At 42.6% G+C, this 27,538-nt stretch overlaps 1 protein-coding gene across 4 annotated transcripts in view; it reads right to left on the bottom strand.

Moving 5' to 3' along the window:
• Positions 1 to 27,538, bottom strand: part of CMIP (c-Maf inducing protein) — a 138,644-nt gene that overhangs the window by 44,001 nt on the left and 67,105 nt on the right. For all 4 annotated transcript variants that reach the window (XM_062618309.1, XM_062618310.1, XM_062618307.1 and 1 more), the window contains 2 exons: positions 22,362 to 22,487; positions 10,749 to 10,799 (listed from right to left, as the gene is read on the bottom strand). In XM_062618309.1, coding sequence (XP_062474293.1) covers positions 10,749 to 10,799; positions 22,362 to 22,487 — 177 coding nt within the window. The remainder of the gene's footprint in view (positions 1 to 10,748; positions 10,800 to 22,361; positions 22,488 to 27,538) is intronic.

Here is a 27,538-nt window from a genome sequence, read left to right as displayed (position 1 = left end):
CACAGAGACCAGTCGATGATAAACAGCTGTGATGCAATGGCTTCTGAATGAAGGACATACTTTTACTAGCATTGCTTACTGCTGGTTGGTTCTTTTTGTTTTTTTTCTTCTGATTTTGAAACATTTGCTATTCTGGGTAAAAAAAAAGACAAGGGGGTGTGACAGACAAGATGAGCATGTGACTTACTGCAAGAGCTAGGGCAAGTGAAACAGGCTGTGACACAACACACTGTATAAGGGATTTTTGTGGATATTAGCAGCAGTTTTATAATCCTCTACCACATTAGAGAGTTTGTGGGTCAGGGTTAAAGGGAGAACAGCGATGAGGGAAGTTACTGTGGGGATCTGTTACAGACCGCCTGACCAAGAGGACTCTGGATGAAGCACTCTACAGACAGATAGGAACAGCCTCACGCTCCCAGGCCCTTGTTCTCATGGGGGACTTCAACCACCCTGCTCTCTGTTGGAAGGACGGTACGGCCCGGCACAAGCAATCCAGGAGGTTCCTCAACTGTGTGGAAGACAACTTCCTTCTGCAAGTAATAGAGGAGCCAACAAGGAGAGGTGCCATGCTTGACCTCGTGCTCACCAACAGGGAAGGGCTCGTTGGAAATGTGATGCTCCAGGGCAGCCTTGGTTGCAGTGATCACGAGATGGTCGAATTTGAGATCCTCAGGACAGTGAGAAGAGCGTGCAGCAAGCTCACTGCCCTGGACCTCAAGAGAGCAGACTTTGGCCTCTTCAGGAACCTGCTTAGTAAGGCTCCATGGGATATAGCCCTAGATGGAAGGAGGGCCCCGACACTGTTGGTTGAGATTCAAGGATCACCCACTACAAGCTCAGGAGTGTTGGGTCCCAACTAGAAGAAAGTGCAGCAGGAGGGCCAGGAGACCTCTTTGGATGGATAAGGAGACGCTGAGGTAATTTAGAGGTGAAGTGCTTCCACTTATAATAAGTGGAAGCAAGGAGAGGCAGCCTGGGAAGAATACAGGGATGTTGTCCGGGAAGGTAAGGACCAGGATAGGAAAGCTAAGGCCCAGTTAGAAGTAAATTTGGCTAGGGATGTGAAAGATAACAGGAAGGGTTTTTATTTTGGTTTTTATTTTTTCTATAGGTAGATTGCAACTAAAAAACAGACTAGGGGCAACGTAGGCCCCCTCAGGAAGCTCTCAGGAGAACTGGCTACCCTGCATTTGGAGAAGGCTGAGGTTCTGAATGACTTCTTTGCCTCAGTCTTCACTGGAAAAGTCTCTGACCACACCACCCAACTCTTGGAAGGCAGATGCAGGGACTGTGAGAATGAAGACCTTGGGCCCATGGTAGGAGAGGATCTGGTTCGAGACCATCTTAAAAATCTGAATGTGCACAAGTCCATGGGACCTGATGAAATCCATCCGCAGGTCCTGAAGGAGCTGGCAAATGAAGTTGCTAAGCCACTGGCCATCATATTTGAAAAATCCTGGAAGTCAGGTGAAGTTCCTGATGACTGGAAAAAGGGAAATATAACCCCCATTTTCAAGAAAGGGAAAATGGATGACCCAGGGAACTACAGACCAGTCAGTCTCACCTCTGTGCCTGGCAAAATCATGGAGCAGATTCTCCTGGAAGGCATGCTAAGGCACATGAAAAACAACAAGGTGGCTGGTGACAGCCAGCATGGCTTCACTAAGGGGAAATCCTGCCTGACCAATTTGGTGGCCTTCTATGATGGGGCTACAGAACTGATGGACAGGGGTAGAGCAGTTGATGTCATCTACCTGGACTTGTGCAAAGCGTTCGACACTGTCCCACATGACATCCTTGTCTCTAAATTGGAGAGACATCAATTTGATGGATGGACCACTCTCTGGATAAAGAACTGGCTGGATGGCCGCACACAAAGAGTTGTGGTCAAAGGCTCAATGTCCAGCTGGAGACCAGTAACGAGTGGTGTCCCTCAGGGATCAGGGTTGGGACCGGTCTTGTTCAACATCTTTGTCACTGACATGGACAGTGGGATTGAGTGCGCCCCCAGCAAGTTTGCCGATGACACCAAGCTGTGTGGTTCGGTTGATACCCTGGAGGGAAGGAATGCCATCCAGAGGGACCTCGACACACTTGTGAGGTGGGCTGATGCCAACCTCATGAAGTTTAACCATGCCAAGTGCAAGGTCCCGCACCTGGGTCAGTGCAATCCCAGGCACAGCTACAGGTTGGGCAGAGAAGAGATTCAGAGCAGCCCTACGGAGAAGGACTTGGGGGTGTTGGTTGATGAGAAAATGAACATGAGCTGGCTTCAGTGTGCGCTCGCAGCCCAGAAAGCAACCGTATCCTGGGCTGCATCAAAAGGAGCGTGACCAGCAGGTCGAAGGAGGTGATCCTGCCCCTCTGCTCTGCTCTCGTGAGACCTCACCTGGAGCATTGTGTGCAGTTCTGGTGTCCTCAGCATAAAAAGGACATGGAACTGTTGGAACAATTCCAGAGGAGGCCACGAGGATGATCAGGGGACTGGAGCACCTCCTGTATGAAGACAGGCTGAGGAAGTTGGGGCTGTTCAGCCTGGAGAAGAGAAGGCTGCATGGAGACTTCATAGCAGCCTTCCAGTACCTGAAGGGGGCCTATAATGGTGCTGGGGAGGGACTCTTCATTAGGGACTGTAGTGACAGGACAAGGGGTAATGGGTTAAAACTTAAAACAGGGGAAGTTTAGATTGGCTATAAGGAGGAAATTCTTTCCTGTTAGGGTGGTGAGGCACTGGAATGGGTTGCCCGGGGAAGTTGTGAATGCTCCATCCCTGGTGGTGTTCAAGGCTGGGTTGGACAGAGTCTTGCGTGACATGGTTTAGTGGGAGCTGTCCGTGCCTATAGCAGGGGGGGGTTGGAACCTGATGATCTTAAGGTCCTTTCCAACCGTAACTATTCTATGTTCCTATGATTATGTATACTGTGATGCACTCAATGCAGTAATTACATTGGAAGAAAGAAATGCACAGGCAAAACTGTGCAAGAAACGAAAAGAAAATTTTAAAACAACACCTATATCGCTTTTGCTCCTTTAGGCTTACTTAGGTCTTCTGACACCAAGAGTCCTCAACATCCATAATGCAGAACTGGGCCCCATGACAGCAGTTTAACAAGGCACATAGCATGTGTCAACGCAGAGAGTTAGGTTTTCACACCCAAAGCATCATGAGAGGAGGATAATTACACTCCTGGGAAAGATTACCAGTCTTGTCCTGTCTTCATCAGAGAGCTCCTAAACCAGATTTTTCTGCAGCTAGAGACTGATTTTGGTGCCACTCTGTATTGTGACAGCTCTGTAGATGGGAAGTTGTGATTTGGTGGAACTAGTGGTCACCATGACCTGGAAGTCCTAACACGCAAAGTATTGGTCTTAATTTTAGCCCCATAACAGTGCAGAGGAACAATTTACCAGCACAAAACCCAACCTCTTGGCCAGCAGAATGCTTCTCAGCATTCCTGAGAAGCAATCTACTCCAGCAATTGTACTTGCTCCTCTTCAGAAATCTAAGTACACAATAACAAGCTGACCTGTTTTTTTAGCTGGTTTTGACATCCCTCTGTCTTCAGACCTACTATTAGTTTGAATAGGATAGCATCCAAGTCTAGAGGGAAAAATAAAGAGCTGGTCCCAACTAAGCTAAAGCAAGATAGAAAATAACTATCTAGTTTCTACTCAAATTTCACCACTAGGCCACAAATTGGCTTTTCTGTCTGCTTAAAAAAGCCTATTTTGGCAATGCAAGAGGCATCTACGGGTATACAAAACCATGTGTACATATGGCTGCATGAGGCCAGAGCAGCTCCAAGCACCAGCTCAGATCCAGGCTGGCATCTCAGCACGTTGCCGAGAGCCTCTTTCGGTTGGACAAAGTGCTGTGCTGACACAGATATGCAGCTCCCAGATTTAAAGTGATTCATGTTGAGCCAATGCAAAGCACGGACGATGATCAGCTGCCACTGCTGCAGACGTGCCTTATGGGAGGAACCTGCTCCAAAGTCCCCCACAGAGAGTGAGGGATTTCCTAATGCAAAGGCAGTGAAAGGTTAAAAATCCCCTAACCGCTCTACCAGTTCTTAAAACACCACCACCGTGTCATGAAAAAAATGAAAGAAAACTTTCTGTCAGCATCTTGTCTGTTCTTCACCTGTTCATTCCCACTCTCCCAAAGCGAGATCAATGCCCTTCTGCTGCAACAGCACTGTTGCCTCTTGCAAACTGAGATCCCAGAAACACAAAACAAGGCCAGGATTTTTCAAGTAACTCCTGATAACAGATGGCCCAAGACTACTAAAGCTTGCATGGGAAAATGAGAACTAATGGACTCCATGTGCTATGAAGATGGCCTAGGATGTTCTTCATGTGAAGCCCTACACACACACACAGAAGTAGTAGGGGAGAATACTTAACTACAAAAAAAAAAAAACAACAACATTGGGGATGTAAATGGCTGTATGACAAGATTTCCATAACGTTCCTCCTGAGTTTGGAATGAGGTTGTTTAGTCTACAGACTGGTCAGTATTTTCAGTTGCCGCATGAAGAGCAAGGGGATGTCACCGCAGAGCCCCATCCATGCAGACACAGCTGCCTCTCATGTTATCTTCCAAATACAGAAGAATGAATCTTGGCAGTAAACATCAACCTAACTATGAGAGGGGGCATCAGGAACTGAAAAATGCCAAAATATGTATTTAGTTCACTGGAAAGCTCTAACTGGTACCGGCTTCTCAGCAGCACAGATGCATTAACACTCTACTTGGACCTTCCACCCATCCCCTAGCCCCTTAAGTCCAGTATGAAACTCCATCAGGATGCTTAAAGTCCAGCAGGAGAGAGGCTCTGGCTATCTTAAAAACCTGCTCGTGGTGTCCCACAGCTGGTACTTGTGCATTCCACAGGAAGAGTAAAATCACCAGCCAAAAACCTGTGGGCTGCCTTTTATTCATTAAAGCAAGAAAGCTGCTCTTCCAAAACTCGTGTGTCATCACGACCTGCAATACTTTCAAAGCCCCAAGGCTTAGCTTTCCATCAATATGGTAATCAAAATACTATTGACTTGTATACAGACAAAAAAGGAAAAAAAAAGGAAAAAAGAAAAGCTGTCATTCGCCTAACTGTATGATAATTATTTATTATTTCACCACAAAATAACAGAAAATGGGAACTAATGTTCTGTGAAAGTACCTCAGCTTTTCAGCTAAAGAAAGCAAAGAAACTGCCAAGACAATTACAGTTGTGTGTGCTGTGTAACCACCAAAGAGAGGATCTGAAGTCCAGACACTACCACTCCAAAGAACTACTGAGCTCTTCGAGTAATATTTTCACTATGCAGTACAGCAAAAGGCTATACAATTGTCATAGAGTATCAAAGCTTCCTCTCTCAGATCATAAATTAGGTGATCAAATACAAATGACAGACATGGGCCCTTTCAAGCATAACCAATGTGCTTTTTACCTGATCTCATAGTTTTAAGCCATAATTTACCGAGATATAAGGCTATAAATTTCTTTAATGTCATCATTTAAATTCTATAAACCCCACTCCTGTATCAGCACTATTTTTAATCATTACCATGGTGACAAAACCATAAAGGTGGTTTTTTACACAAGGAAGGCTTTACCACCCTTTCAAGAACAGTTTCTGTTAACTTAGTTTTTTTTTGCAATTGTAAAGCACAGAAAAATAATTCTCTCTGAACTTTCACCATTAGATACAAAAACCGACAGTCACCCACAGCTATTGTATAAAAATATTCAGTTCCAAAAGGCAAAGAATTCATAACCTGGACATAGTAAAGACCAGAGAGCATAATGACATTCAGGTCAAGTATGACTTTATATGACAGCCAATCCCCTTGCAATTAATAGGGCTGCTTGTGCATGGAAGTATCTATTTCCTGAAGACACAGATACAACAGTCCCTATGAGAACCAGGGAAGTATTAATCCAAAGTTAAGTTTCTGAATGAAGGCCAACATTACTTGTTGTAGCATTCAAATGCAAAATGTTTGCAAATCCCAAATGACAGCGTTGCTCCAGGTCCCCAATTCATGGGAACCAAAACATGGAAGTTTAAAACAAAGGTAATACGATTATTGACTGAAAGTCAGGGGCATGCATTCATGCTGGGCTGCAAGAGCATGAGCACAGGCAGCAGGATGAGGGAGGTGACTGCTCCCCTCTGCTCAGCACTTGTGTGACCACACATGAATACTGTGCGCAGTTTGGGGCTTCACACATAGCTTCACACACAGCTCTGCTGTACAGGCTCTTATCAACCCTGTACAGCTTCAAAGTATACTCTGCACTGAGTGAGGAAGAGGATGAGATGGATGGGGAGAGGACCAGGTGTGTTCAAAGGTCCCTTCCAATCTAAGCAATTCTACAATTAACACATTTGCATCGTCCATGCTAACAGATGGGTAAAACCCCTAACCAAGCCACACTACTCATTAGGGGACAGTCGAGAGCTGGCTAACAGCACCAGTAGGAAACACAAGGTATAGGCAATCCCTTCTTCAAGATCCAGGTCAGAGGTGCACAAAGCTCAGCCTGAGTCATGCTTCATGCTTTACATCAGGCCTGTTCTTTCCATATTGTGTCAATTCAGGACATTCCCCCAAAGGCTGTCAACTGACACATTTCATTGCTACATCATTCAGCTAACTAGAAAATACAAGCAACCCACATCGCACGATGAGGGCGGCATTCGGGGTTTACTGTCAAGCATGCTAAAAACCAACATGCCCTGTGTAACCCTTAGGTGTATTCCCTCTTCCTCAAAATGTAAATCAATACCTGTACTCTGCATCAGAACAGAAGACCTAAACACCCCTGGAGAAGACCTGGTGTCTTTTTGACTGACAACAATCAACATGGTACTATATTACAAGTGGATCTTGTAATGACTAATATTTTAAGCATGGGGTGTTAACAGGGCTCCAAGTTTTTGCAGAGAATGGTACGTCTATATGCTCAGTACTATACGAACACAGAACATTCTAAGCCCAAAGATGGCAAGATACAACACAGATAGATGTTTTCTGGGGAAATGCGAAGGGTAGGTAGGTATTTTCTTGTGTGTGTCCTAAAATGACTAGTCACAGTACCCCACAAAGCCAAGCTTAGCTGCATTCAACCCCTACAGAAGTAGTTGGTTACCAGTGTATCTAGCCTAGATCCATAAAGAGCAATGAAATGCATGTGTTACTTCATTTTGTATATTCACAGAAAGTGTTGTTATCTTTACTGATAAACTGTTACGACTTAGCAGCTTCCAAATACCAAAGACTACGTATCATGGTTTCAATCCAACCTCCTTGGTTGAAAGGAACATTCCTTACACAATGGATTAATGATTTGTTTATGCGTGAGAATCTGGAGTTGTTAACATGCTCTGTTTATTCTCTAGACAATGATAGTTTGGCTTAGCCCTAACCTGAAGGAAATCAGGATTTCTAAAAATTGGCTAAGGTGGCCAATAATCCTTGAGGAGTTGTGATACACACGGATATCCAGATTAAATGAGGAATTATGAGTAACCCTTCATGAGAGAGTTTAAATGGAAAACCCAAAGAGAAAATAACTACATAAGGAACAATCTGTCCTTATATCCATGTTTTCTTCAATGAGCCCAGCATTCAAGGAGAAAGTCACATCTAAAAAGCTGTGTAAGCATCCTGTCATCCAACTAGTTAGTTGGATGACACATAAAACCACTTGGAGCTGGATCTAAAACATGGCTAATTATGTGCTTGGTTTTCTTTTATTTCTGTTTATCTGTAGCATCTCTTTTATTATTCTCAGGATTGTAGAAAGAAATTATTCTTGATTTTTGTTTCAGTGTTTGCCTCTAGAACAGAAAAATATTTCCAGGGTAGTGGGTGACAAATTTAATTCCCACAGCATGTTAGTCCTTAAAACTGCACTACATAAAAGCTCTCTCACAGACCTTAGCACCTTCATACAGGACCAAAGGATAACCAGTACATGCCTGAACCTAAATGCTTCCCCAAATACTTAACAACACTTCTATTCACCCAGCCATTTTCCAGGTAGCTCAGATTATATGCAGCATCTGACTCCGAAAGGCTTGAAGCACAGGAAAAGGAGCCAGAAGGACACTGACAGAGTAAGAACCGGCTCCCACAACTGTGATCTGTGGAGAGGCAATTCCCACTGCTGGGAACTCTCACAATATTAGTTTGCTATCTGTCAAATGGGTTCCTCCAGCCTTGTTTGGGCAGGGCAGCGGGAGTGAAGGTCTCCTGCTCCACCTACATCTGTACTACTACTACAGTGGGGCTCTGGGTTCAGCTGGAGACCCTCAGTGCTTCCACCACACAAGTATGAAATTAGGAAGTGCATCTCTGTTGAATGTTTTCCCCCGAATCACTGCTCCAGCTATCTGCACCAGTTTGCATCTGTGTTTTACATGCCCACAGAAATGTTTTGACCTATTATTTGTGAGACCACTGGACAAATATACCATTCATCAGCACAACCACCCAATTACAATACAGCTGCGGTGATGTTCCTGCCAGCTGGTGCTTTGTGTAAATGACCCATTCCAGAAGAATAGGCTTCCTGGTTTTTTTTGTTGTGGGTTCTCTCACTACCTGCTTAATCATCAAACCATACAAATTACGGAGTGAGATGAACCTTGGCACCTGGCTCTTAAAGTCATAGGCTACGGTATTAGTAAAGCGATAAACCTCACTAAGGTAGACCACATAACTGCACCCTGCTCCTCTTCTTAGGTACACTGCTTATCTTGCCTCTTAGTTTTGTTGTGATCTCACTTAAACCTGGCAAATGTCAGCCAAAGTAAAGAGCAGAAAGCTACCAGGTGCTCTTCCTCTGAACTGTTAAGCAACAAAACCCATCAAAACTATCTCCATTATAGCAAAGAGGAATTCATTAGCGTAAAGTACCTGGGCAGTGACTAAACCCTGTCACTGTTCTTATGGGAAAAAGCTACTTGCTATTCTTGGTAAAGGGAAGGTCTTTCAAATCAAGATAATGTTTCACTTGTTTTTAAGAAACAAACTTAATGGGGGTGGGGAGGGAAGCAAGGAAGCAAAAATAAATTCTACTTTGCAACAAGTTGAATTACTCAGAGTTTCCCAAAATGAGCGGCTTGGTCAGGAGCATTGGAAAGTTTAAGAAATACTCCTTTAAAAACAACTCCCACAAAGCAAAGCTCCCTCTCCATGACTGAAAGGCATGTGAGCAAGCCAGGTCATTCTGTCTAGGCTTGCTTTTTCTTTTTTCCTTTCTTTCCACAGTTTAATTGATGGGGTGTGTGGCCAGGTTGCTTTTTTACCACTCCTTACCTCTTTTTACAGATCTGCACCTCCGACCCCAATTTTCCCCTCACTGCAGGAGCAAAGCTGGCACATGCCATCAGCACATCATTGTACAATCCTTGCCAGGGCCCAGGCGGAAAAAGACATTCCAGCATCATTTCTGTCTATGCTTTCTCTGATCATCCCTGCCTGCCAAAGCAGGAGGGAAAATAACGGCCACATGGAGATACTGTCTCTGCGTGCTTTAAGCTCTTTGTTATCCTCAGGAGTTGCAAAGAAAGCAAGACTGGCTGGGCATTGTGTTAATGATACTGTCAAGAGGCCAAAATAAAGTGCCACACCACAGCCCAGCCTCCTGCTATCAGCACTCGGGTCCCACACTCATTTAGGCAATCAGGGTAACAGGCTGGAGAATATGCCAGTAGTCTGGAAAAGATCTTGACACTTGGCTTTTCCTGATAAGAACCTGGATTCACTCAGAGCACGATCCTGCCACATGCTGATGGCTATACAAAGCACACCAATGCTGTAGTTTTGCCACACAACTGTTTTGCAACTATCAAACACACCTACAACAAAACCAGTTTGGTGGGAGGGATTTACTTCTATCTCACATGTGGCTGCTGTCAGCAGGCTGGAATCTTGATACGCTACACAGCCAACCTGGCCGACTCCACGGGAGCCCTGCCAAGGACAAGTCTTGAGCTGAAAAGCTACTGCTTGTGTTTCCCACCACAAGACAGGAGAGGACAACCGTATGCAACATCTGGCCAAAACTTGTTTCCAGCTGCATCAAAGATGCATACAGATTCCATCCAAAGGTCAGCAGCTACAGTTCTCAATGAGGAATGCACTGTTTTTGAGACACAATGTTGTCACTGTGATCCACTTCCCCTACTGAGGGCAATCAACCCATTGTTCCCACTGAAAATGAAAAAGGGCTCAAGACATCTGAAATCAAAACTGCCTTTAAACCAAAATCATCCTAAAGCATAAACACAGACTGATGCGTAACAGATTGATCCTACTTGCAGTAAGCAACTCTCAAAGACACCCTTTCTCCCTAGTTTCTCAGGAAAAGAGAAAAACAAACAAAACCCCCAACTATCTCCAGAGTCCAGAGCATGTGATCGGGCTGTGGGCATTCTGTAATGTATTATACTTCATAGTGCAAAACCAAAACCATCCTCTATACTGTTTAAATGTGAACTTACTGGCTATCTACCTTCTGAAGCCAATCATGTTGATAAGCTGGGCTACATAACAAGTTAATTTGTACACTTCATTCATGTTATAAACAAGCTGAAACTGCATACATGTCCTGATTTAGGGTTTCTGAAAGACAAGGACTTTATCCATACTGGGCTCTTATAATGAAGGAATAGGTAATGCTAAAAGGTAGAGGCAGACAAGAAATACAGTGAAGCGCAGAACTTACCTTCCACTGCAAAGAATGGAACCACTGATCCCTCAGGTAACTGTTTGCAGCCTGTAACAAACAAAAGTTACAGAATCATTAGTTTCTACCAGCGTTTCAGATCACCCAGCCAAAACTAAGCAAATCACTCATGTGTGTGCCCTAAAACAAATGAGGCTGGATTCAACCGTATTCTTCTGAACTTTATGACCCTGTTTAACTTCACCCCCAGCCTCAGAGTGAAGGAAAATCTCCACTCAAAGCTAGAACTTTACATTATAACCAGTTTACTTTCACAGAAAGCATTGAAGATCTTTCTGCACATGTAAAACACTGAACCAAAACCTTACAAAACAGTAACCACCTATAAAACAGCGTCCAACCTGAAGACTGTGAAAAATCCTCCCTGGTTTCAAGCAGGTTTTGGTCAGATCTTTAATGTCTGTAGGACATTTGCCTCTGCTATTTATCACCGGGAGCAGAGTAAGAAGATGGGTTGACATTTTACACAGGGAGCAAGGCATCCATACACTATTTTCCCTTCTAGTCCTGTTCCTCAGCTGGCCTCCGAGGCAATTCAAACAACATCTTAGCCCTTTCAGTGGTATTAAAACAGAGTGAAAAGTGTAGCACACACAGAGACTCGCAGCTACATGCACAGACTGCTTGCAGCAATGGCACAGATGTTGCAATAATCACTCCCAGTGATCGCCCGTTTTTGTCCGTATTGAGCACAGCTGCCAAAAACCCTCAGTGTGAAGCCAGGTTCGTAGCCAATGAAGGAATAGTTCAACACTCCCAAAGGTCAAAAGGCTCAGTATCAAAAAATATAAAAGCATCTACAGTGACGTAAATATGCATGCCTTAACAAGGTGACATAAGCTTGAAGTATTTGAGTGGGTACAGATGCCCTTTGGCTCTTCCAACTCTACCTTGCCGCTGCCAATGGGCAATTTCTACTCACAACTCAAAACACTTCACACAACCAGTGAAAATTACAGGATAGCCTGTAAATTCCCATTAAAAACCCAAAGAAAAATAAATAGTGAGGTACCTCACCAGCTAAAAGCCACATATTTCCAGTAAATTACAGCATCATTCATGAAATTTCACTGCCCAACACCTTTTCAGGTAAGTATTTGAAATCCACACTATAGAATGCATTTCATTTCGTGACACTGGCTCAGTTCATTGATAATGGCAAGAATGCTGGAAGTATAAATGATGAATGGTTACCAAAACCATGTTTAATCTCAAGCTCATATATTGACATCTTGGTGACATAAATTTGGGCTGGTTTCGCTGAATTAAATGGAATAATGCTCATTTAGATATGTATTACATATTATTTATTTATGAAATAATGAGATTCTATTGCTCCTCCAGCAGATCTCTAGGCAGTAAAGCAGAGTAAATCTATGATAAATAATCTTGGCTGACCACAGAGTTTATCAAAAACAAACTTCCCATTTCATAAAGAATGCTGACTTATCAGAATATGAATTTGCTACAAATAGAAGAAAAATCCATAACTTCCTTTTCTTTTTTTTCCCTCTTTGCATGGAATGAAAAATTATGAAAACTTTCAGAGTGCAGATCCTCATGACATATTGGTTTGCCAAAATTCAATCATTTTCTTCCCATTATTTACACAGTATTTTCTGTATATGTGTGCATTATAACAGGTAATGGCAGGGGGATTGAAACTAGATGATCTTAAGGTCCTTTACAACCCAAACCATTCTATGATAAAACAGATCTTTCATCTACATATTACAGAATTTCATTTCCATTCAATATACTTCATACTATATTTTAATATAATAAAGGTCAAAAATAATTTGCCACAAAATGCCTGAAGAACATTTTTAACATAATCAGAATGCATGAAGTAAATACGCTTAGACAATTTCTATCGTTGTCCAGACAAAATTCTTTTAAAAACCTCCACACTTCCTCGAAAAAATCAATTTGGAATGGAATTGTTTTTCTTTTTTTTAAGAAAATTGTTTCATGCACGGAAACAAAAAACCCTTCACTTCAAATGCCAGCCTCAAAGCCCTTTAAAGAATAAGTAAAGCTGAAAGCTTTTGTAGGCTTGAATATGTATACAAAGAAATAGCATGAATAATAGTGCAATTTACGCATCCAGTAATTTCTTAAAAAAAACCATGTGCAGATTGAGTATATATGACCTATGCAAATTAAGATACTGCTATTTAAAATATGAAATCCAAAATATTCCAGGGAGATGAAGTATTTGTCTCAGACAGGCAAAATATCCATCTGATTTAGTCCCTGGTCTGACCACTACATGATTTGAACCAAAAATGCACTGAAGTCTAAAGTAAGAGCAAAAGCTAAAGCCCTAAATGGGAACTGCTGAGAACTGTTAATTATTCTGCTACTTCTCCGAGACCCCACTTAGACCATTGTGTGCAGTTCTGGTGCCCTCAGCATAAGGAGGACACAGAGCTGTTGGAGCAAGTCCAGAGAAGGCCAAGAGGATGAGCAGGGGCTGCAGCACCTCCTGTATGAAGACAGGCTGAGAAAGCTGAGGCTGTTCAGCTTGGAGAAGAGAAGGCTGCGTGGAGACCTCAGAGCAGCCTTCCAGTGTCTGAAGGGGGCTACAAGGATGCTGGGAAGGGACTCTTCATTAGGGACTGTAGTGACAGGACAAGGGGTAATGGGTTTAAACTGAAATGGGAAGTTCAGGTTAGATATAAGGAAGAAGGTCCTTTCCAACCCAAACCATTCTGTGATTCTATGATACTGGATGTCAGTAGCTACAGATCGTAAGACCACTACAGATAATTAGCAAACACTATGTTTAGACAAATAGTGCAACCAACTGGAGCCTTACAAAGACTGATGACAAGAAACTTTAATGAGGACAACAGCATCAGGCAAAGGTAGAACCACAAGTGGTCTGGACAAGAAAAGAAACAAAAGAATGCTGTAAAAGGCAAAACCAAAACCAGCAGAGGAAAGACTTGTTTAGCTTGACAGCAGCAGTATATGAAAAGCATTCAAAAAGTAAAATTAGCAAAGTGATCAGGATTGAGGAGTGGGACCAAGCATTGTCTACATACAGTGTTAGCTACCGTAAATGAAAAGTGACCAAGCAAACTTGCATCCGGATCTAGGTTAGGAGTTTGAGCCACTCTCAAACTAGAACCCCTCAGAATGTGGGTTGTCATTCAAGATCACTTCCAATGAAAACAAAGACAAAGACAACAAAGTAAACACAGAAGCTGAGAACCAAACCTTTAAGGAATCCCCACACTTCTATTAATGGTTAGAACTCAACAGTCCGAGGCACTTGGCATCATTTCACCAGCGTTCTTTCCACAGGGTTCACTAGAGATAGACTGAATGCATTTAACCCAACCACTATTATCTGCATGGAGCTGTCTGACATCGTCATTCCCTGCTCCTCCCAGGCAGCAGAGACTAATCCTTCCAGTGCACGCTTCCGCCTGACTGATTCCATCATGCTGCAAAACCACAGCAATGTGCAGGAAATGCTGCATCTTTTGCAGAGGACAACAAGGAGCTCATTCTTGCACAGCATCTCTTGTTCCTCCCTCCTCTTGTTCAGGCTTACATAGAGAAAGGGACCACAGGGAGTATTTCTTTCTTACCCAGGGAACCATGAGCTTCAAAGCATGCTAGTATGACAGAAGAGCCATCAGGCTCTTGTCAGTGCTCATTCAGACATCTGCCCAGCTGATGGCCACCTCTGCACACAGTGACTTACTCAAGCATACACATTATTGTGCATAGAACATTTTGGAGCAATGAGCACCAAAATGTAAAATAGTGGAGGAAACTACAATTCATTTATAGGGGCTGCACACACACATTTACAATCTTATCTGATGTGCACTCCTGGAGCCCAGCACTTCTGCACTGAACTCATCACTTCCTAGGAACTGACACTTACATTTTTGTACTCCAGCTGAGGGCACAGCCTGCTATATTTATTCAGCTCTAGGGTACAATAAAAAGGAGAAAATGAGACACAAGACTTTAAAACAGGCTTTCCTTAGGGATCCTGACCACACAGGGAAAGTTGTTCTTATTCTCAGCCTTGCCCACGCAGTGTGTCCAGCTCTACACCACTGATCTTACTGCTACCTTTTCAACTTAAAAAAAGATTCAACCTAGAAATGTTTTACCTGTTGTTACAGCAGTCAACGAGATAGGAATGAATCACCATGGAGATTTTATAGCATATCTATATAAAATAATAACGTGGACCTTCTGTTTGTTCAGGCCACGATTCTGCTAAGTATTTTGTTCTCAAATGCAATGGGTTTAGAAGGGTAGAGGGAGGCACCTGGTACAAACTGATAGGAGCTTCTTGCACAGTCAAGCCCTCTGGTTGCTTTTGCACAATGACAACACCATAGAAAATACTGTAGAGAGTACAGGAAAATGTGGCAGTAAAACTCTTAGAAGTGCAAGAAGATTCAGACTACTTGTAGCTTACTTATTATTATTCTAATGATGAAGAATATTTACTTTAAGAATGCCTACTGTAGGTAATACCCTTTTTTTCTTGGAATTGTGTTCTGAAGGATTTTATAGGCTAATTTTGGGGGTGTAAATGTTCAGTCAGAAAGGAAAAGCCACCTGGGATCAGCTCCAGTACCAAGTTTACTCATAGGATTAATTTAATCAGCTTCAAAAAGACTGCTCAGGGGAGCAAAACTGTGGAAAAGATTAAATGTCAGCATACACGGAGCTTTGGTCAACATGAGTAAATTTACATCTCTGCTCAAAAGGGGGAAGTATTTTTCTCTGCACCCAAACTACTTCATTTCTTAGTCAACAAGTACAAATACACTTCTTCACTAATAAACAGCAAACTTTTTAAAAGCAGATTTTCTTCTTGTTCACATAAGTAGGAAACTGAACACTTTGTTTCACGCCAGCATTACAGCCCCTGCAGTGATTTCCACCCAGGCAAGGGGGAGGCAAAATAGGAACCTGTGTGCTGCTGAGAAACAGAACACTTGAAACTCTGCAAGAAACCAACCACTCCAGAAATGATGGTGAAGACCTTTAGCTAACATGCTCACAGCTCCACTGGTAATAATACTTCTACAGCAACAAGCATCAGCAGAAAATTTGTCATTTCTACCACACATGCCATGCTATCAAGTTCCTTTAACAGTAAGTTAGCGCTACACCATCCCTTTTTACTGGCATGCGTGTTACTCAGAAAGATACAAGAACAGGCTTGTCCACGTAGCAAAAAGCTCCCAGATTCTCCCTTACAACAGCGTCCTTCACACATACCCTTTAAGGGATTTTGCCATCTGAAAAGATGTAGGAATAAATGGGATTTGATGATCCAGATTTTGTTTTGTTTTTAACTCATCCTGTTTTCATTCTATGTTTCCCTCGTTTGCTTTCTGGTTAGCAGGATAGGGTTTTGTTATGCTTTCCTCCAGCTGATACTCATTACTGGGACCCAAAAAATATTGCAGGCTTCTCTGTACCAATTTATTATCAGCTACAGGAACAGCAGAGCAGCTCAGGGCTGCAGGAAGTCAAACCCTGATGGCACTGCTGCTTCATGCAGACTACAAAACCTTTGTATTGCTGATGCAAACCTCAGCTGCACCCCCACAACACAGGCAGGCCTGTGAAATCTGCCACTCTCCTGGCTTAAGGTACAGAGAGAGCTGCTGGTAATTGCTAAAAATGCTATTTTCCTCGTGAAAATAATATCCATCTCCGCTGGATTCTGGTCCTGGCATGATCCCTCCACACCAGCAACATCGGCTGGACTTGCGCTTAAAACAAAAGCCAGGTTTCTCCAAGGAGAATGAAATAAAACGTTACTAAAAAAGCCAGTGGAAACACTTACTGTGGGGACTCCCTGGCAAAAACAGTGTGCTGGAGCACCGAGCCGAACGTGTGACTGCTGTGCTTGTCAAGGCTTCCTGCTCTGTTTGTTTTTCCTTCTGACTACACTTGACTGCCAACAAATGAATAAAGCAACGCCAGCCATACGGATGGAAGTGGTGGCTTCGAGGCATTTAGGACCCATCCAAAAGAAAGGACACCATGGGAAAGCAGGCAGTACCGTCATGCCTGAGACACCAAAATCTCTTTCCTGGGACCCTCTCTACATGTGGTGCTAAGCAGGTCATGAAATGACACCCTGGAAGTTTTCCACAATGTCTTTCAAAGGGTCATTTCGATTCTTTCACTATCAGTAGCAGCATCCTCTCCACAATCATCCACCCAATACCATCATCAACACTGTGCTTTAAAAATGGAAGACAGAAGAGCAGAAGTTCAGCCCCGCTATTACTAAAGAGCTCACACACTTCTTCAAAGGCTAAATTTAGCTCCTGTTTCCTGGCCTTAGAGTTTGTGGCCTACAAGCCAGCTTCAGCAACACCTTTTTTCACACCTGCTATAACAATTGTGGGGAAGAGAATAACACCCTGTGAGAGCTGAGAGACTGCCTCTTATCAGAAGGACCAGGGAACATCTCATTTGGCAGGAGGAAAGAAAACACAAGTCCCTAGCACGCCTAGAAAACTGTCCATGACTCCCCAAAAACTGACTGTGACTCCCACAAGGGACAATGGGCATCCCCAGACACCAGGCAGTGAAACACGGCTGTGCTCAGATAGTTGAGCTGTAGCAACTAACACCGAGTGGGAAGCACAGGCACAAAGATGCCTTTTCGATGCAATCCCAGCCCAGATTAAGCTACTGCTGCATGAGAACCAAATCCTCCTCTGAAACCCAGGTAGACACATCCTGTTGATCACGATCCGATTTCCTAGGAGGAGCTGCATCACCTCCGGTGCTGCTTGTCAGGTTTCATGTGTTAAAATAGGTTGGCATGGGTCAGTATTGCTATGGGAGGACATCAGGATGATGTAAGGAAAGGTAATGGCACCCTTCCTTCTCTGACTCATTACTGTGCAGTAATGAGCCAGAAATAGAGCTTGGTGACAGCAGACAGGGGGAATGAGAACTTGAACATAGACTCTTGTGTTTGTCACAGAATCATGGAATCATAGAATCATTTAGGTTGGAAAAGACCTTTAGCATCAGCAGGTCCAATTGTTAACATAACACCTCCATTAAACCATGTCCCTAAGCACCACATCTACAGGGCTCCTAAGTACCTCCAAGGATGGTGACTCAACCACTTCCCTGGGTAGCCTATTTCAATGCTTGACAATGCTTTCCATGAAGAAATTATTCCTAGTATCCAGCCTAAACCTCCCCTGGCGTAACCTGGGGCCATCTGCTTTTAACCTATCACTTCTTACTTGGACTGACCCCACCTTACTCCATCCTCCTTTCAGCAGCTATAGGGAGCGATAAGGTCCCCCGAACCTTCTCCATACTAACCCTTCCCCAGTCCCTCAGCCGCTCCCCATCACACTTGTGCTCCAGCTCCGCTGCCCTTCTCTGTCCCCACTCCAGCACCTCAATGTCTCTCTTGTAGTGAGGGGCCCAGAACTGAACACAGGATTCGAGGTGCAGCCTCACCAGTGCCCATTGCAGGGGCACAACCACTGCCCTGGTCCTGCTGACACACTGGTGCTGGTACAGACCAGGATGCTGTTGGCTTGCCTGCCTGGGCACAAGCTGCTCATGTCCAGCTCCACCAATCAGCAACCCCAGGTCCTTTCCCACAGAGCAGTTTTACAGCCACTCTTCCGTAAGCCTGGAGCGTTTCAAGGGGTTGTTGTGACCCAACTTCATCCCCTCATCCAGATCACTGTTCAAGTTTTTAAACAGAACTGAGCCCTGGGCAACACCACTTGTGACAGGCCACCACCTGGATTTAACTCCATTCACCACCATGCTTTGGCCTCAGCCACCCAGCCGGGTTTTACCCAGTGAACAGCAGATGCACAAGCCATGTGAAGCCAGTTTCTCTAGCAGAATGCTGTGGGAAATGGTATCAAACGCTCTATTAAAGTATATGCTGACAACATCCAAAGCCTTTCCCTCATCCACGAAGTGGGCCACCTTGTCATAGAATGAGATCAGGTTAGTCAAGCAGGACCTGCCTTTTATAAACCTATGTGAACTGGGCATGGTCACCTTGCTGTCCTGCACATGCCCCATGATTGCACTGAAGATGATTTGCTCCAAAACCTTCCCAAGGTCTGGCTGACTGGCCTATAAGTTCCCTAGATGTCAAACCACACCAACAGTATCCCCTGCTATTAAAGAATTTATGATGCAGCATGTGCAAAACATATGTCATAACATGAAACTGATATTAATCAGAAATATTAAATAAATTGGGGGAAGTCCAAACAGTTCATTTAAATGTTTTTCTATATCTGAACTTCATTTAGATCAAGACCTTGGGAACAAACAAACAAACTAACAAAACAAACAGATTTTACCAAAAGCACACTTCAGAAACAGTACGTGTTTTGGACCAGTTTGACTTGTTCCACTATCATACACTTCCTCATACCAGAGTTGGACATTACATCAGAGAATGCCGCTGCTCCAGCTAGCAGGGCAGAATGACTTTGTAAAAGATCGGAAGTCCCCATTTCCCATAAACATGTTGAAGTCTTTTGGAACACTGGAAATAACTGAAGTATGTAAGCACTGATTTCTTGGCATCTCTGTTCCCCAGCTCCTCAGCTCATCTTTTGGATGCTTAGACGCTATTACATGTACTGGAGAGCATCAGCTGAACTCAGCTACTTGGTAAATCAAGTTTTTTGGATCTTGATCTCTTAAGTATACTAAACACAACTTTTAGTACTGGTTTGGATTTCTGAATACGCATTACAACTGTATAAGGGAAAACTATTTTTATATTCCCTTAATCTGGCCACATTTGATGAATCGAGACACTACCGAAGACCAAGTCATACCAAAAACAATTTCAACGTTTGTATTTTCAATTATGCTGAAATTCCCTTAGAGTTCTAATGTAACCTGATCCAGTCTGCTCCGCCAGTCAGCAATAAACATAACAGAAGCCCAGCTCACTCCACTTCTTTCGCCAGTCCTATGAGGTTACATAAAGACACAGATCTTTTCCAAGAAAATACCAAAGCTTCCATGCTAAAATGTTGCTTTCTCACAAATGCAACTATTTGTGTGTTCCGTTTGTTGGCTTTTATTTAAAGAAACAAATGTCAGGCTGCTCCGGATTAAAGTCCACACACCCTACCAATTTCCTTTAAACTCAGCAGGGAGCTCTGGGTTCCAACTTTTATCTTGTTTCCTATTAAGCAAGGCCATAAAGGCAGCTACCACAGACTAGAGAATACTTAGAAAGGGTGTTTGTAAAGACAGGTCTAACTATTCCAGCTGTTGAAACAGATACAGACATAAATGCTAGCCACTAAGGAAATCTATGGAAAAACCAGTCAACATTATCACAAGAAAAATATTAAAATCACCCATCAACTTGACAAATGAGTTTGTTATTAATTAAATTAACGGATAGGGGAAAGAAGATTTCATCAATGAGGACTCTAATCTAGCTGTTGGGAAACCATGGCTCATCTTCATGTGTTCCCCAATGTCACACACAGTAAAGGCTTTTCACACCACAGAATCAGGACATAGGTGGACTTGCAGCAGCCTGTCTGAAATTCAGACTCCCTATACCCCCCCCTCCCGAGTCATGCTTAAAATTGGTAAGTCATTTTGAGCCACAGAAACTCAATAAGCACCAAGCAGAGGTGTTTATGTATGGCTCCACGTGCAATGAGGCACATGCCTGTGCTTCAAGGACATGTAGAAAGACACATAAATGCCACCTATAGATCAGGAGAGTTCTCATGTCATCCCAAACATACTTTACTAAACCATTTTTGGATTAGAATGGGGGAATGGCTGCAGCATCCTTTTACAGGGCTGGAAAACCGCAGGATTACACCAGTGAAGAAAAGAGAAGCAGAGCTCTGGAAATACACTTCACAAAGGAAGTGTCCGCAAATGTTTCCATGCACACCTCTAAGCATTTCAGAGTGAAATTTGCTATGCTGAAAATCATCAAAACCTCATGACATTCCAAACCCCAGGCACAGGATCCATGTGAAGTGCTGAAGTGTTGTGTTGACTGGGCTGCTGCTAAACAGCTCCGTGTACAGACAGACCCATCAGCCTGTCTGAAATGAAAGCGAAGGAGAGCTGGACCTAATATTAGCATGACTTAGTGCTAGTCATATTGGCTTCCCAACTCAGAGTCAAGTTTGCTGTTCTATGTCTCTACAGAAGTCTTCAGTATGGAAAACATACACCAGCTTGGCACCTACCCCTGGGTTACTGAATTGACACCACTTGGGTTATTTTTCTCACGATCTGCAGGTTATGAAGAAAGTCACTTCAGAAGAGCTTTAACTAAATCCTCTCTAAATACAGATGGTGTCACATACTTTGTGGCCCTTCAGGGGCTCCAGCAAACAATTCACCAATAAGAAATGATTAAACACTGAACTGTGCCCCATGGATCAGCGCAGTGTGTACCATGATTCTCTTGGACAAAGGATACAGCAGGCATGGTTGTCACAATCATTAGGGTATCATTCACTATGCTCCTGCCTTTTCACCTACTGGACTACATTTTGTGCAGAAGTGTTTTATATATATATATATATATATATATATATATATATATAGTCAATGTTTGAGTGTACACATCCCAATACACAAGCTCTATTACGATCAAACCTTTGAAGTGATTCTTACTTTTTCAAGAAAAAAAAATATCCTATTTGATTTTTCATGAGTTATCCACAGCTTAAACTGATCTTTCCATTTTCTGCAGAAATCGCTCACCCAGTCTCTTGACAGTCCTACCTGCAATAGTCATGGCTGTATATTTAAGTGAAAAAGTAAATTCCCAAAGGGTAACATGTAAAATTGTCTTTGAAACAATGTGAAGAACTATGGTAAGAGTTAAGTTGGAGTCAACTCAGCCTACGTTATGGCTGTTCAAAGTCCTCTGGGGGCACTGCAGCTGGGTTTTCGATCGCTTTTCTTTTCCTACTTGAAAGCAGCTCCAAAATTCAGTGCTGTGGAGTGCTTTTCTGTCTCTAAAACTTGCAGTGACCTAAGGAGTCTTACAAAGCCTCACAAGTCGACAAGGAAATCTGGAGTAACATAAACACAACGTGTTCTGTTTGAAAACCACACTTAGAGAACCAGCATAAGTAGACATCCATACAAATGTACTGTATCTTCCAGTGAAGATCATGTATCCGTTTTAAAAAGATACCTGTCAGAATCAGTGCAAATTATGGGTTTCCTATATGAATTGAAGGATGACATTTTTAACTTGTTTCGTGCAGTAATAGGACTATATGTAAAAATACGATCGTTCCAGGCCCCGCATCAGTGTGCCTTTCCACAGAGTATTTATGCACAAAATCAGCAAGAAGATTTAATCGCTGTGGCCCAAAATTTCCATTCTAACTGTCAAACAACATGAAGAGTTTCAGACTTATCACCCTGAGCAAATTTTCTGGTGGTTAGATAATTTGACAGCATCAAGTTCTCTGCCTTTTCTGAGTCCATTTAATTAGATTTCATGCATAGCAAACAGAAGTTAAAGGAGATTCATAGTAAGAGAGAAAGAAAATTGCACTTCAATGTTTACTGTACCTGCAGTAAGACAGTACCCCCCGGGATCGTGAGCTGTAAACAGTACTTAGGGGCATTCTCCCAGGAGAGCAGCTGAACGTCTTCAATAGCACTGTAGGAAATGGAGTTTTCCATGTACCCAGTTGGCTACAAGAAAACATAAGAGAGGGGAAAAAAATGCTTAATTAGTCATCAGAAGTTTCACAATTTCAAGGTAAGAACAGCACTGTCAAAGTTATTCTTGGTGTTGAAAATATCTCCAAGATACCTAATTGGAAAGCAAAATTCCTGTACAGGCCATTCAGCGGACAGATTCATCCAGACACCTTCATCCAACTCATTCAAGTGTTAAGATTACTCAGACAAAAACAAAACCAGGTTAGACCAAGGTGCCTGAAATACAAAAATGTCAAACTGCATTTATTCTGGACCCAAAATCAATGGAACCTAATTTCAAGTTGAAGGAAGAATGAAGGGGTCTGGCCATGCATGTGCTATCAGTGCACGAAGAAGCACCTCAATCACACATACAGAATAGCAGTGTACTATATTAAAGTAGTTTTATTCCAATTGTTCTTCTCTCTTCCTGCACAGTTGATCAAGCACATCATCCAGACCTAGACTGCTAAATTTAAAAGTGGTTCTTGGGGCTCTAAAGATTCAACCTTCAGCTTTTGGACTCAAGCAAAATGCAGAACAACCAACCTACTCAGCCTGTGTGTAAGTACTGGTTTCCTTCACAGACTACTGATGCCCAGTTTAAAGTGAAAGTCACAATTAAAAGAGAAATAAGTAACTTCGCAATCACATGTACAACATAAATTGGTGGTAGCAAGGAAACAAACCTGAAACTCTTTATTAGTACCCCCTAAATTCTTAGTCATTACAGAAGTACAACTATCTCTGAGATAACCTTAAATATAAATGTACACAAACATATGTAAACTTATGTCCTAAACGTAAGTACATACACAGAGATATAGCTGTGTATCTATTGAGTATGCGTACACACACCATACTTTATGCAAGTCTTCATGTTGTTTAAGTAATGTATTTACCAGAGGTCCTCAAAGATGTCATTTATTTCGCTTTGCTACAGCATAAGCAAACTCATCAGTATTGCTATGGCAGAGAAACTCTTTTTTTACAAAAAATGATTAATCCCACCATGTGGAAACCCTTTGCATTGGACATGACTTGAAAAAGAATAAAGCTCATCACGTTTATGAATTATTTTCTCACTATTACTAGTTTACATATAAGTTAAACTTCTCAAACTTACTCCCACTGTGCCCAATACATTAGTATTTTTAACCAACAGCCTTGAAATAAAGAAGGCAAGGGAGAAACCACATCTATTTCAGGGTCAAACGGGGCCAACTCTTTAAAATCACAACACAGGATTCCTGGGGGCGAGTGTGAAACAAGCAAGTTGCATTTAGAACGTCTCTGCTTCTAATTGGTACGGCTTTCTTCCATAAGTTAAGTAGGTGGTGCATCTGGGAATCGTACTTTGAAGTTATACACTTCATACATGTTCACAAGGCCATAACGTCATCTGCCAAAATGCAGTGAAGGGCCTGTCATCCACCTTTGCTGCTACACAAAGTCAGTTGTTTTTTTTTCAGCAAGAAAACCCCAGCAAGGCAGGGAACTGAACTTTAATACCTTTCTCAGTAATGTTTGTAGTGGCAGTGTTCATTCTACACTAGCCCTCACCGAAAACAATATTCACTGTCTCTTTAACGAAAACCTTGTTATGCAGGAAGTATGATAAACTTCTGCTTATTCATTTACCCACAATATTGTTCTACACTAGTGACTGGAATCCCAGTGGCTTAACGCTGATACTCTACGTCATGCACTGCCTACTGGAGAGTAATTATCTCGTTTTCACAGGAAGCCAAAGGCCCAAGATCCTTTGGTAATCAGCATTATAACACTCAGGGAAAATATGAAAACAGCCAGCATAAAATCTAGTATGCTCAGGAGGAAAAGTTATCAAAAACATGCTCTGAAAAACCGGAGAAGGGAGAAATCCAGAACCAGCCGACACAAATATGGAATGAAATGAATCAAAGCAATTTAAATTTCTCTCTTAAGGTGCTGACTGCCCTTAATACCCTCCATTAACTTCAAAGAGGATCTGAAGAATTCTCACAGAATCTGTTCCCAAGAGAAGCCTCTTCTATACCTTAAACCATCCATTTAAACAGCAGTAAGGACAACTGATCCAGTTCAATCACAGCCATACACAAGTTATTTCATCCCAGGCATAAACCTCTTCTCAGAGGACAGTCCTTTTCATTAAGGGGAATGGAGAAACAGAGTTCTGCAGTTAGCAAAGGGTGGGAAGACTACATGGAATTACACAGGTGGTCCATCTCTCCAAATAAAAGCATTGTGCCAATGGGGTAGTTGATACGGCATTCATATGATTCCACTTCCATACCTTTCATCTAGCCATAACATACGCAAAGCTTTAATAAAGTTGTTTGACATCTTATTCCAAAAATTAATAGCTCAACTCTACTTCAATCGCTATAAGCACCGTCATATGCACTATTTCTGTTTTCATTAGAAATACCATGTTCTAGGAAGTGTTTTCAATTCTGAAAACAGCAGCTATAGGCAGCTTCACCTCGGTTTTGCAATCAAGAGTCTAAAGCAAAGTGATTTATCACTGCGTGGAGCTCCTTGAAGGCTCCTCCTCTAGATGGTGTCAAACACTGACAATCACACACACCAGAGTTGTACAGAGCTGAAACAGCTGCCCTCAGACCTGAGACCTCCCTGTCCCCACAGAGCCATGGTGGTCCTCACAGAGAGACCACAGCACCAAGGAGGTGAAGGTCAGCCCCACACAGCAGTGTCCTTTCCCTAACTGCTGCACACATATGGAGGCAGGACAGAGCGGTGTTCCCCAGCTGTGTTTTCTCAAGACCAAGCACAGTTCAGCCATTTATCAGGAAATGGCCTGAGGTAAAACCACAGCCTGAGTCACTGGCTCCTCTTAAAACACAGGCTATTTTGACATTCAGGTATGCAAACGTAGCTCACGGTGAATCATTGTGGTCGATAAATAAGCAGTGCAAGTGCTGGACCTTCTCATATTCCTGTTGGTCCTGCTTGCACACACATCCCCCCAGAGCTTCATCCTCACCCCCAGGTTGCTCCATGGGAAATTGAAATTAAAACAAAACACAAGACCAGAAATGTGGATTCAGAGACTTGAGAACACCAAAAATGAGACAGATCCTCAGTGGGTCACCACAAAGCATCTGGCATCAACACTAGTCTTAAGCAGCATTCCCAACTCCATGCAGCCACTTCTCTCTGCCCACACAAGTATTTGCCTGGCTGTGGCATCAGGTACATCAGGGAACCCCCATTCAGCTTTTGACAGATTACTTGAGCTCCTCGGGCCCCAGTTCCAATGGGAACCAGAAACTAGTATGCTAACATAAATTAGGGGGCAGCAGTGGGAAGGGAGCGAGCAGTGAGGACCTGAATATTTCAGTCTAATTAATGATATGAGACAGTCAAAAGCCACTGCATCTTTCAGCGGTAATACATCAAGTTCTCCTGAAAATGCCTTTATTCGAAAAAGATAATAATTTTTATTTTTATAGCTGTCAGTTTTGAATAGATATTTATCTTTCTTGGCAAAGTCTGAAATTTATCAAATGAAACAAGATAATGCACTGTTCTCATTCACTCTACAAAATTAATCCTGACTTTGGAAACTTTGGCTGGAGTATCTACATATGTCAGCTTACAGATTTACAGTTGCAGTTTTAACTTCTGGCTGTTTGCTGTTGAACATGTTCTGCAAGAGACTCATAAATGAAAATGAAATTTATTACAACAAACAAAAACCCTAAGTCAAGGAAACATTTTTCTCCTCACATTAGCCTTTAGCCTCCTAACGAAACATGCAACTTCTCCGTTGGGAAATCAGGTATGCTTTAACCTCAGTGAGAACTTTGTCTTTCTTCAGTTCCATAAAGATTTATTAATCATACAGCTTTGAAACAACTTTGTACCAGAATAGTCACAAACCAAAACCTACTATAAATCAAATCTTAGGGGAATCCAGTGCTCCCAAAACTTCAAGAACATGCAGGCTCACACGAAAGGATAGTTTTCCCTTAGTGTTTCTGGGAAAAAGTCAGCAGCAGCAGACTACTCAATAATGCAAAAATCTGCCTACTTGCTTTCATGGGAAATTCTAAAAGGGAAAGAATAAACATGATGTCTATTGTTAATACAGGGCTTGTATGCACTTACTCATATAATAATGCACTAAATCCTCAGCTGTGTATTTTCCAAAGAAAGTATCTAGGAAAGATGGATTCTACAAGCATAGATGGTTATTTGCATTAAAACATATTTAGTCTGACAACTCCCACCAACACAGCAACAATGAAGAATGATTTTCCCAATTAAATACTCCAGATGGTGGGGGGAAACGGGGCTATTCCAGACCCTTGTTCTTCTACTGACAGGTGCTTATTTCTTCCTCGGCTGCTCTTAAGAATGAGCCATGCTGCTGTAGCCCAGGATGATGAGCATATTGTATTACATAGAAGTTTTCCATACCTAAATAAGATTCAGTCCTGATGAAGAGCATGTACGAAGAGCTGATTGGTCTCAAAACTTTGATGGGGGTGGAGACTATTCAGTCAGCACAATGAAGGGCAATGGACTCTGAAACTGCTGAAAACAATGGGCAATTTCAAATAAATCTCTGTTAAGAGACATCCACGGCTCCAGACGAAGTCCCTGCAAACACAGCTAGTTCAGATAAGGGCAATTAACATCTTTGTTCATTAACTCCATAACCTACCAGGCAACATTTATCAAGTTAAACAATTAGTAATACTACGCCATAACATGCAGCGCAGCACAATTTGTCTCACTCTTGATATGGAAGAATTCACTGCCATGCACACTTGTCAGAATGACTTGAAAGAGTGTAAAGTCAACGTTAATCTCCCAGAGATTGATGTGATAAGAAAAAAGGCTGAAAGACTAATGGCTGGGAGACACCCAACTCTGCCCCAAAGCCGCACAAAGGAATTTCTGAGCTTCCTTGGAACAACACTGCATCTAATCCATCACACTTCCTAGACCCCCAGCCTGCCCATCATCACCATTCCCTTCCCACTCCACACAATATGTAGGGGATTTCATGT

This window comes from Pezoporus occidentalis, unplaced genomic scaffold (genome assembly GCF_034315485.1).
Source record: "Pezoporus occidentalis ecotype Australia unplaced genomic scaffold, CSIRO_AGI_Poc_V1 ctg20, whole genome shotgun sequence".
In the NCBI taxonomy this organism is placed as follows: domain Eukaryota; kingdom Metazoa; phylum Chordata; class Aves; order Psittaciformes; family Psittacidae; genus Pezoporus; species Pezoporus occidentalis.
Note: the sequence above shows the minus strand (reverse complement) of the source record. Positions and strands in the feature narration are given on the sequence as shown.